The 12,342-nt window shown below is 42.8% G+C and overlaps 1 protein-coding gene across 2 annotated transcripts in view; it reads right to left on the bottom strand.

The window, feature by feature from the left end:
• DISC1 (DISC1 scaffold protein) overlaps nucleotides 1-12,342 on the bottom strand; it is a 363,915-nt gene that overhangs the window by 235,205 nt on the left and 116,368 nt on the right. For both annotated transcript variants that reach the window (XM_057530626.1, XM_057530625.1), the window contains exon 5: nucleotides 7,939-8,068. In XM_057530626.1, coding sequence (XP_057386609.1) covers nucleotides 7,939-8,068 — 130 coding nt within the window. The remainder of the gene's footprint in view (nucleotides 1-7,938; nucleotides 8,069-12,342) is intronic.

Below are 12,342 nucleotides of genomic sequence, written 5' to 3'. Positions count from 1 at the left end.
GATTGCGAGAACAATGAGATACCGCAGATAGCACTCTGCTGTCTAGGTTCATAAAAATAGTAAATAGATTTAACTTCCACTAATACAACAAACCAAAATCCAAAGAATCGAGTATTGTCCAATCTTGAGGTCAATGGATAAAACAAGCAGCAGGTAACTGAATGCCCTCTGTGCATACAGTGTTATGGCAGCTAATCATCTCACTGACCATAGGATTCTGAATCTAAAACGAGACGCTTTTAATTAACATGCTCCCATGTTCCATGCACTGGTTTCCAGCTGATGAGAGCATAGCTCTAACCCTGGCTGTCCCCCCATCTCTCACCCACGTCCTCTCAGCCTCAAGGTACAGATCACCCACAGCTCTACCCACTGACGCCTCTTCCAGTAGGGGAGGAAGGACACACAGCAGGAGGTACCGAAGACCCACCCAAGACACCCTAAGAAAACAACAGCGTGTATCCCACTGGTCCAAGATTATGGTATTACTGACACTGTCTCCCATCTCACCTCCCTACTTCCAACCTTTGAATTCCCATCCCCTATTCTTTTCTTTTCTGTTTGTTTGTTTTGGGTTTTTTTAACTGTGGTAAAACACAGGTAACATAAAATGTACCATCTTAACCATTTTTAAGTGTAATTCAGTAGAATTAAGTATATTCATATCATTGTGCAGCCATCACCACCATCCGTCTCCAGAGCTCCCTGCATCCTGCAAAACTGAAACTCTGTCCCCATTAAACAGTGACCCCGCCATTCCCCCTGCCCCCAGGCTTGGTGGTCATCATTCTACTTTCTGTCTCTAGAATCTAACTCTTCTGGGGACCTCGTATACGTGGAATCATACAATATTTGTCTTTCTGAGGCTAGCTCATTTCACTTAGTATAATGTCCTCCAGTTTAATCCATGCTGCAGCACGTTTCAGAATTTTCTTCCTTTTAAAGGCTGAATGATACTGCATTGTATGCATACACCACATTTTGTTTATCTATTCATCTGTCGATGGACCCTTGGGTTGCTTCCACCTTTTGACTGTTGTGAATAATGCTGCTATGGAGATGTCTTTGAGGCTCTGCTTTCAGTTCTTTTGGGGTTTATACCCAGAAGAGAAATTGCTGAATCACATGGTAATTTTACTTTTAATTTTTTAAAGAACCACCATCCTGTTTTCCACAGTGGCCCTCCACCCTATTCTCACACAGATGTCAAAGTGACTCTTTAAATTGTGGTCAATTACATAACTTCACTGCTTAAAAACCCCCCATGGCTCCCATTCCAGTCAGAGAAGAGCCCAAGACCTCACAAGGCCCTGCAAAGGCCCTCTCATCACTGACCTTCTCCTCTGCTGTTCTCTGCAATCCTGGCCTCCTGGCTGCCCTCTGAGTGCATGGGGCACACTCCCACTGCAGCCTTCGAGTGACTGTTCCCTCCATGGGGAACGCTCTTACTGGAGATTTCTGCAAGGCCCCCCCTCTTACATCAAGCGTTCGCTTCAATCTCCCTTCTCAGTGAGTAGACTCCCCTACCCCAACACTCTGGTCCATGCACTATAGCTCTTACCACCCTACAACATTCTAGGCATAGAATTTAGGCCTTTATTACGCTTGCCATTTCTTGTCTATCTCCCCACTCCCACCCCCACTAGGACATAAACTCCACAGGAACCCTGAACATGGCAAACAGTACCTGGCATGTCGTAGGCACTCAAAAATTCCTGCTGAATAAATGAATATCCACCTTCCCCCAGAGTCCTGCCATGAATGCTCCCTCCAAACACTAAGTATGTTCTGTACGTCATCAGGAATAGGGGAGACCTTCAACTGGTGAAAATTGTTCAGAACCAAAAACCAGACTTCACATTTTCAGCTACCCAAACCTTGCAATGATGCCCACTGAATATGAAAGTGCCAGTTTCTCATCCACCAGAGGGCAGACCACAGAAGCAAGAAGAACTACAATCCTGCAGCCTATGTAATGAAAACCACATTCACAGAAAGATAGACAGAATGAAAAGGCAGAGGACTACGTATCAGATGAAGGAACAAGATAAAACCCCAGAAAAACAACTAAATGAAGTGGAGATAGGCAACCTTCCAGAAAAAGAATTCAGAATAATGATAGTGAACATGATCCAGGACCTCGGAAAAAGAATGGAGGCAAAGATCAAGAAGATGCAAGAAATGTTTAACAAAGACCTAGAAGAATGAAAAAACAAACACCTAGAAGAATTAAAGAACAAACAAACAGAGATAAACAATACAATAACTGAAATGAAAAATACACTAGAAGGAATCAATAGGAGAATAATTGAGGTAGAAGAACGGATAAGTGACCTGGAAGACAGAATGGTGGAATTCACTGCTGCGGAACAGAATAAAGAAAAAACAATGAAACGAAATGAAGACAGCCTAAGAGACCTCTGGGACAACATGAAATGCATCAACATTCGCATTACAGGGGTCCCAGAAGGAGAAGAGAGAGAAAAAGGACCCAAGAAAATATCTGAAGAGATTATACTCAAAAACTTCCCTAACATGGGAAAGGAAATAGCCACCCAAGTCCAGGAAGCACAGAGAGGCCCAGGCAGGATAAACTCAAGGAGAAACACAGCAAGACACATAATATTCAAATTGACAAAAATTAAAGACAAAGAAAAATTATTAAAAGCAACAAGGGAAACAGGACAAATTACATACAAGGGAACTCCCATAAGGTTAGCAGCTGATTTCTCAGCAGAAACTCTACAAGCCAGAAGGGAGTGGCACGATATATTTAAAGTGATGAAAGGGAAGAACCTACAACCAAGATTACTCTACCCGGCAAGGATCTCATTCAGATTCTACAGAGAAATCAAAAGCTTTACAGACAAGCAAAAGCTAAGAGAATTCAGCACCACCAAACCAGCTCTACAGCAAATGATAAAGGAACTTCTCTAAGTGCAAAACACAAGAGAAGAAAAGAACCTACAAAAACAAACCCAAAACAATTAAGAAAATGATAATAGGAACATACATATCAATAATTACCTTAAATGTGAATGGATTAAATGCTCCAACCAAAAGACACAGGCTCGCTGAATGGGTACAAAAACAAGACCCATATATATGCTGTCTGCAAGAGACCCACTTCAGACCTAGGGACACATACAGACTGAAAGTGAGGGGATGGAAAAAGATATTCCATGCAAATGGAAATCAAAAGAAAGCTGGAGTAGCAATACTCATATCAGATAAAATAGACTTTAAAATAAAGAATGTTACAAGAGACAAGGAAGGACACTACATAATGATCGAGGGATCAATCCAAGAAGAAGATATAACAATTCTAAATATATATGCAACCAACATAGGAGCACCTCAATACATAAGGCAAATGCTAACAGCTATAAAAACAGGAAATCAACAGTAACACAATAATAGTGGGGGACTTTAACACCTCACTTACACCAATGGACGGATCATCGAGACAGAAAATTAATAAGGAAACACAAGCTTTAAATGACACAATAGACCAGATAGATTTAATTGATATTTATAAGACATTCCATCTGAAAACAGCAGATTACACTTTCTTCTCAAGTGTACACGGAACATTCTCCAGGTTAGATCACATCTTGGGTCACAAATCAAGCCTTGGTAAATTTAAGAAAACTGAAATCATATCAAGCATCTTTTCCGACCACAATGCTATGAGATTAGGAACCAATTACAGGGGAAAAAAACCCCATAAAAAACACAAACACATGGAGGCTAAACAATACGTTACTAAATAACCAAGAGATCACTGAAGAAATCAAAGAGGAAATCAAAAAATACCTAGAGACAAATGACGAGAACATCTTGATCCAAAACCTATGGGGTGCAACACAAGCAGTTCTAAGAGGGAAGTTTAGAGCAATACAATCCTACCTCAAGAAACAAGAAAAGTCTCAATCTAACCTTACACCTAAAGGAACTAGAGAAAGAAGAACAAACAAAACCCAAAGTTAGTAGAAGGAAAGAAAGATCAGAGCAGAAATAAATGAAATAGAAACAAAGAAAACAATAGCAAAGATCAATAAAACTAAAAGCTGTTTTTTGGGGAAGATAAACAAAATTGATAAACCTCTCGCCAGACTCATCAAGAAAAGGAGGGAGAGGACTCAAATCAATAGAATCAGAAACGAAAAAGGAAAAGTTACAACAGACACCACAGAAATACAAAGCATCATAAGAGACTACTACAAGCAACTCTTTGCCAATAAAATGAACAACCTGGAAAAATGGACAAATTCTTAGAAAGGAATAACCTTCCAAGACTGAACCAGGAAGAAATAGAAAATATGAACAGACCAATCACAAGTAATGTAATTGAAACTGTGATTAAAAATCTTCCCAAAAAACATAGGCAGAACACTCTATGACATAAATCACAGCAAGACCCTTTTTTGACCCACCTCCTAGAGAAATGGAAATAAAAACAAAAATAAACAAATGGGACCTAATGAAACTTAAAAGCTTTTGCACAGCAAAGGAAACCATAAACAAGACGAAGACAACCCTCAAAATGGGAGAAAATATTTGCAAATGAAGCAACAGACAAAGGATTAATCTCCAAAATTTACAAGCAGCTCATGCAGCTCAATATCAAAAGAACAAACAACCCAACCCAAAAATGGGCAGGAGACCTAAATAGACATTTCTCCAAAGAAGATACACAGATCGCCAACAAACACATGAAAGAATGCTCAACATCACTAATCATTAGAGAAATGCAAATCAAAACTACAATGAGGTTATCACCTCACACCAGTCAGAATGGCCATCATCAAAATATCTACCAACAATAAATGCTGGAGAGGGTGTGGAGAAAAGGGAACCCTCTTGCACTGTTGGTGAGAATGTAAATTGATAGTCACTACGGAGAACAGCATGGAGGTTCCTTAAAAAACTAAAAACAGAACTACCATGTGACCCAGCAATCCCACTACTGGGCATATACCCTGAGAAAACCATAACTCAAAAAGAGTCATGTACCACAATGTTCATTACAGCTCTATTTACAATAGCCAGGACATGGAAGCAACCTAAGTGTCCATCGACAGATGAATGGATAAAGAAGATGTGGCACATATATACAATGGAATATTACTCAGACATAAAAAGAAACGAAATTGAGTTATTTGTAGTGAGGTGGATAGACCAGAGACTGTCATACAGAGTGAAGTAAGTCAGAAAGAGAAAAACAAATACCGTATGCTAACACATATATATGGAATAAAAAATAAAATGGTTCTGAAGAACCTAGGGGCAGGACAGGAACAAAGACACAGTCGTAGAGAATGGACTTGAGGACTCGGGGAGGGCGAAGGGTAAGCTGGGACAAAGTGAGAGAGTGGCATGGACATACAGACACTACTAAATGTAAAACAGATAGCTAGTGGGAAGCAGCCACATAGCACAGGGAGATGAGCTAGGTGCTTTGTGACCACCTAGAGGGGTGGGATAGGGAGGGTGGGAGGGAGATGCAAGAGGGAGGAGATGTGGGGATATATGTATATGTATAGCTGATTCACTTTGTTATAAAGCAGAAACGAACACACCATTGTAAAGCAATTATACTCCAATAAAGATGTTAAAAAAAAAATCTACCAACAAAGCAAAGTCCAGGACCAGATGGCTTCACAGGTGAATTCTATCAAACATTTAGAGAAGAGCCAACACCCATCCTTCTCAAACTCTTCCAAAAAATTGCAGAGGAAGGAACAGTCCCAAACGAATTCTACAAGGCCACCATCATGCGATACCAAAGCCAGACAAAGATACCACAAAAAAAAGAAAATTACAGACCAATATCACTGATCAATATAGATGCAAAAATCCTCAACAAAATACTAGCAAACAGAATCCAACAACACATTAAAAGGATCATACACCATGATCAAGTGGGATTTATCCCAGGGATGCAAGGATTCTTTGATATACGCAAATCAGTAAGTGTGATACACCAGGTTAACAAATTGAGGGATAAAAACCATATAATCATCTCAATCGATGCAGAAAAAGCTTTTGACAAAATTCAACACCTATTTACGACAAAAACTCTCCAGAACTGGGCATAGAGGGAACTTACCTCAACATAATAAAGGCCGTATATGACAAACCCACAGCCAACATCGTTCTCAATACTGAAAAACTGAAAGCATTTCCTCTAAGATCAGGAACAAGACAAGGATGTCCACTCTCGCCACTGTTATTCAACATAGTTTTGGAAGTCCTAGCCATGGCAATCAGAGAGGAAAAAGAAATAAAAGGAATACAAATTGGAAAAGAAGAAGTAAAACTGTCACTGTTTGCAGATGACATGATACTATACATAGAGAATCCTAAAGATGCCACCAGAAAATGACTAGAGCTCATCAATGAATTTGGTAAAGTTGCAGGATACAAAATTAATACACAGAAATCTCTTGCATTCCTATACACTAACAATGAAAGATCAGAAAGAGAAATTAAGGAAACAATCCCATTCACCATTGCAACAAAAAGAATAAAATACCTAGGAATAAACCTACCTAAGGAGGTAAAAGACCTGTACACAGAAAACTATAAGACACTGATGGAAGAAATCAAAGATGACACAAACAGATGGAGAGATATACCATGTTCTTGGATTGGAAGAACCAATATTGTGAAAATGACTATACTACCCAAAGCAATCTACAGATTCAATCCAATCCCTATCAAACTACCAATGGCATTTTTCACAGAACTAGAACAAAAAATCTTAAAGTTTGTATGGAAACACAAGAGACCCTGAATAGCCAAAGCAATCTTGAGGGAAAAAAACGGAGTTGGAGGAATCAGAGTCCCTGACTTCAGACTATACTACAAAGCTACGGTAATCAAGACAATATGGTACCGGCACAAAAACAGAAATATAGATCAATGGAACAGGATAGAAAGCCCAGAGATAAACCCACGCACCTACTGTCAACTAATCTGTGACAAAGGGGGCAAGGATATACAATGGAGAAAAGACAGTCTCTTCAATTAAAAAAAAAAGTGCCAGTTTATTGGAGAATATTTTCAAATAGCGACAATGTTTGCTTCCCTTTGCCCCCTTGCTATTGTATGGACTTGGATGGCAAACTCAGATAATAAGAACACTCTGCATGAGGCGGGGGCAGCGGGAGGGTTTCCAGTAACATGTCTGAGCCCCATTAACTTGTCTAAGGTCATTCAGCTGTTTGGAGGCTAAGCCAGCTCTTGGACTCAGTGTTAAAGCCCTCTGTTCTTTCCAGAAGTCAATGCTCCCCTTTCCTGCCTCAAAGCCTCCAGGCTCAGGCAGGTGTGGACAGAGCTTCAGGGCTCCTTGTCTCTGGGAGACACTGTCAACTTCCAGAGCTCCTGGTTGCCTCCTGGCTGGAACTCAGGGCTGCACCAAGGTTTCTAGCCCCTGATGATTCTCGGCCAACTTGCATCCACTGCTCTGGGCCAACCTGGAGCTCCCATGATGCCCCAGTCATTCCCAGTCCCACCCACCTTGCCCAGTCTGCACTTACAGCTCTGCCTCCTGACAGGTGCTACTCACAGCCCCACCTGACAGCAATTTCCATGAAGCATTGCCACAGCTCAGATTTTTTTTCTGCCTTCTGAAAGAATCTTCTACAGGGCAAAATGAGAAGAGGTGACAAACTGGCCTGGCAGACAAGGAAACCATATTCAACAGGTAATGAGGAATAGCAAACACAGGCACACACACCGCCAAGCTTTCAACCCCTCATTTGTAATGAGACTCCCAGCAGGCCCCCTAGTCACCACCCTCTGCCTTGTGCTTCCAGGTGGACAGCCAACGCTCTAATTGCTGCACTCAAGCAAAGACCCACTTTGCTGCCTTTGGCTCAAATGGATAAGAAAAATGCTGTCTTATTTCTAGAAGATTCTTCACCCACTTACCTGTAACTGCTGCTTTTCTTGGAGAAGCCAGTCTCGCCTGGTGATGGACACAAGCAGGTTGTCCTGAGCGGTGGGTTCCAACATCTTCGGCTCCATTCTGAGCTGGGCTTGGGTGTCGTCACTGCCAGCTCTTAAAACAAAACATACATATTGGTACAGATATGGATGAGCTGAAATCCTCAGATCTACAAGAATGTTAATGGAAAGAAGGTCCACAAAGTGGCCCCCAGCGGCTCTCATCCTTAGGAGGGTCATAGGGATGAGGTCCCTAATGTAAGTTTTTGTTTTAATGACAATCTGTCGGGGCTTTGGCTGTTTCCCAGAGCCACCTTGCTTAATTGGACTGGGCACCGTCCAGCACCATAGCTATGCCTGTGGCTATCTGCGCTGAAAGTGTAAAATACACACCAGATTTTAAAGACTTAGTATGAAACAAAGAGTGCAAAATAGCTCATTAATGATATTTATGTTCATTACCTGTTGGGATGACAATGTTTTTGATATACTGGGTTAATTAAGTATACTTTAAAAATTAATTTTATTTGTTTTTTTCTTACTTTTTAAAAATGTGGCTACTAGAGCATTTAAAATCATGTATGTGGTTTGCATTATACATCATTGGACAGCTCTGCCTGGACCATCCAGAGCAAAATTCCAGGGCTGATCTTGGCTGTGGAGATGACAAAGAGGGTTGACTGATGCTTGGGTCAGAGATTCTCAGAAAAGGTTTGCTAAAAGACTGTCAAAAACCACTAAAAATCTGTTTGGCTCTTTCTCCCATGCTTGCAAGAGTTGGCATATTTGGTTGAAGCAACGCTGGTGAAGATGTGGCCCAGGCTGCCGCCTTATGTTGGTGAGTTGCCGTTGCAGGAGCCTTGCAGGTGTTTCTCATCAAAGGATGACAAATCAATTTATAAGCAGTTACAGCAGTAAACAAGACTTGTCCCCTGCGCAGAGCAGAGGCAATGGATAAACTAAGGCCACGGACAAACGCTCCCCCCAGGGCTCAGACTTACTCACTGCAGGAGTGGAAAGGTAGAAGCCATGCTCCCACTTCCTACATCTTAACGTGGCCCTTACGTTAACAAGGGGGCCTACCAAGCACCACAGTGAAACAGCCCTAATATTCTTAGAAACAATGATAGAAAACGTGTCACCTCAGCTTTTCTAAATTAGAAAACAGTGGCCACAGAAAAGGGAGCCTGGCTTGCATTTCTGGGCCAGACACAGATTCAGACTCAATAATCTCAAAAGCTGCTTACTTAATATAACATACCACGCAATTTAGAAGCTTGTTTTAAGACTTGTTACTCGCTGTTTTGTGTGCATAAAGGCAAATCACAAGAGTAGTAGTAGTAATAAAAAAATTTAACTGGTAATAACAAAATAATCCGGTATAATTGAGAATTTACTGTACGCCGGGTGTTATCAGTGTTGCCAACGAAGAAAGAGAGCATCAGGGAGATCTGAGCAACTTGCTCTGGTGTAACCAAGCAGGACCCTATGGGGCCTTCCCAGAGCAAGACTCCCCCTCCAGGTCCCCCGCCTGCCTTTTGTCTGTAGAAAAACTTTAGTCAAAGAATAAATTTAACTGGAGAAAAGAAAATGCAGAAAGAAAGGAAACTTTCAAGCAAGACAAAATAATAATGGTTTAGCCATTAAACAAAGAAGTCAAAAACCTTTTGTTCCTCCTCAAGGGCTATAGATAACATTCTGAGCCATGTCCTTTGAGCTGTTTGGCAGATACTGAAACCCTCACCAGGTAGAAGAAGTTAACTGTATGCTGCTCACAAGCATGCAGACCCCAGACCGGTTGGAACCAGAAGGTTGATGATGTTGACTCCCAGTTACCTCACCACCAACCAATCAGAAGAAGGTCCACGAGCTGATCACACACCCCACAACCCCCCTCCCTCACCCCGTCTTTATAAACTTTTCCCTAAAAACCATCAGGGAGTTTGGGCCTTTTGAGCACTAGCTGCCTGGACTCCTTGCTTGGTGCCTGCAATAAACACTGCACTTCCCTTCACCACCACCAGGTGTCAGTAGACTGGCTTTCCTGGGTGTGGGCAAGCAGACCCAAGTCTGACTCCATAACACTGGGTCACACAGAGAGCAAGAAGCAGAGGTGAGGAGTCCATCAAAGGGCCATCAGGCTGGTCGCCACTTTCCAGCCCTTCCCTGGACACCGTACACCAGTCAGGCTTCAGCAAGATTATAAACTCCTGTTTCTTCCTGGCTTCTAGCCACATGCCACCCACACCTGCTGGCTAAGTCCCCTTGCCCATGATTCAACACAGTCAGCTGAGAGTGACAGCTTCAGGGAGGTAGACAACCACGGTTTGAGCCCTAACGCCACCTTTTTCTAGCTATGTGTCCTTGGACTTACCAAACCTCTCTGAACCTCACCTCCCTCGTTTTTAAAATGAGGATGATGGTGATGGTGATGCCTTCCCTATATGGCTCTATATGGCTGATGACGGGGATCAAATGTATTCAACTGATGGCCACTGAGTGCCTACCCTGTGCAGGTCCCACCCTCAGCCTGGGGCCATACGGGGACTCTGTCCTCGGGGAGCTGGCCGCTTCCCCCCCACCTCACCCTGGGCCCCCGAGTCTCAGCCTGTCCACCCAGCCTGTCCCCAGGGCCCAGCACTGAGCAGGGTTTAGCAAATATTTACCAAGTGACTTCAGGAGTCCATGGCCTAGAAAAATCCAGAAGCTGTTTATATTCAGCTTTCGATTGCATTAGATCATTTCTTCACACTAATTTATTTCCCAATTTGCTCTGCTTATGCAAATATTCAGAGTTTCCTGAATTTCCTAAATATATACCATCTGGGTCGGGATGGGAGTTAGTGAAGGGAATCAACACAGAATTGAAAATGAGCTGCAGGGGAACTACAGGTGGGTAGCTGGGAATTCTCCTTATTATCGTTAATCACATTCATTACTTAATCCATAAGAAAAGCCCCTGTGATTCACCGAAACTCCTCTCTGTGTCTCTCAGACTTTGACTCTGGGTAGAGAAAGCCATACACAGATGGCTGAGTGGTGGCCCCAGGACAAAAGGCAGCTCAGGAATGAAGCTGGGGACCGGTTTCTATCTCAGCCCATCAGCCCTCAGAGCCACGCTCCCTCTGCCTCCTACAATGCTGTTCCCTTTATTTTAATAAACCCCAATGTGTAATCCCAAATGTCAGTGCAAATTAGCCTTGCTATAAACTAATCAGTATGGAAAACGAGCAAATCCCTCAGGGGCAAGGATTAAAAACACGTGGGTTGGAATGTTAGCACAGCACTCGGTGCCCACGGGGACTCGGGGTGTCTAGGACCACACTCTCAGCCCCGGGTTTCATGCAGGCCCCCATCTGCCCAGTGCTGGAAGAATCCTGTCCTTTCTACTTTTGTCTTTTCCACCAATCACTTAAGGAAGGATAAAACCCATTTGTAAAATAAGATCCTACACCACTGAAAACAATATAGATCCAAATTGCACAGGACAGCATATTGCATCCCAGGGATAACATGGACCACGTGACTTTTGTGAGTACAGAGTTCAGTAATATTGAGAAAAGAATGAATCCCACCTAGGGGGAGGCGTTTCCTGAGAGTGTGCACCTGTGATGAACCCACCCGGCCACCGTCTCTCCAGCTGGCTCGCTGGGCCCCGGGCCCTCCAGTGCGCTGTCTTTGCTTGGAGGACCGCCTTCGGCAACGTCTAGAGTGAGACAGGGCAGAGGGGAGCCCAGACATCGCACCAGCTGGGACATCCCGTGCCAGAACGGCTCTTGGCGATTGCTGTGGTTTATACAGTTGTACGTATAACACAGAGGGTCCCTTTCCAGACAGGAATGACGGTCATCATGATGCCAGAAAAATTGCTATGTGGTACCACTGCTGGAATTGTAGAGTTTTAACTGAGGAAAGAAGCAAAACGGATGCTCTCATTTTCACAGTGAGGAAAACCTCAGCTCAGATGACCACTTCCGGCAACAAGACTTGAGTAGGACCTTCTGAATACCTTTGCCAACTGCTGCTCTATATCGAGGACTATTCTATCAAATTTATGTCATCTGACGAATGTGTTTCCATCTCTCCCTCGTTGGGAAGATGGTGATAAGGAAGTGGTTTGGGCCAGTTACGCAATCAATGAAGTGTGCGTTAAATCTGGAAATAGCTTTCCTAGCCAACAAACCATGTCATAAATGACTGAGGCCACTCTGATGACACAATCGAACATTGTAGATTTGCCAGGGACAATGTAGGTAACTTTACAGTTCTTCCTTATATATCTGATTTGGGTCTAAAAGTAAGGAGAGTGGAGTAAAAGTCATACACCTTAGAAAAGTGGACAGCATTGGTTTCTACGATCTTATCCCACATATAGAGATGACAGGCTTG

This window comes from Balaenoptera acutorostrata, chromosome 16 (genome assembly GCF_949987535.1).
Source record: "Balaenoptera acutorostrata chromosome 16, mBalAcu1.1, whole genome shotgun sequence".
Classification (NCBI taxonomy): Eukaryota; Metazoa; Chordata; class Mammalia; order Artiodactyla; family Balaenopteridae; genus Balaenoptera; species Balaenoptera acutorostrata.
Note: the sequence above shows the minus strand (reverse complement) of the source record. Positions and strands in the feature narration are given on the sequence as shown.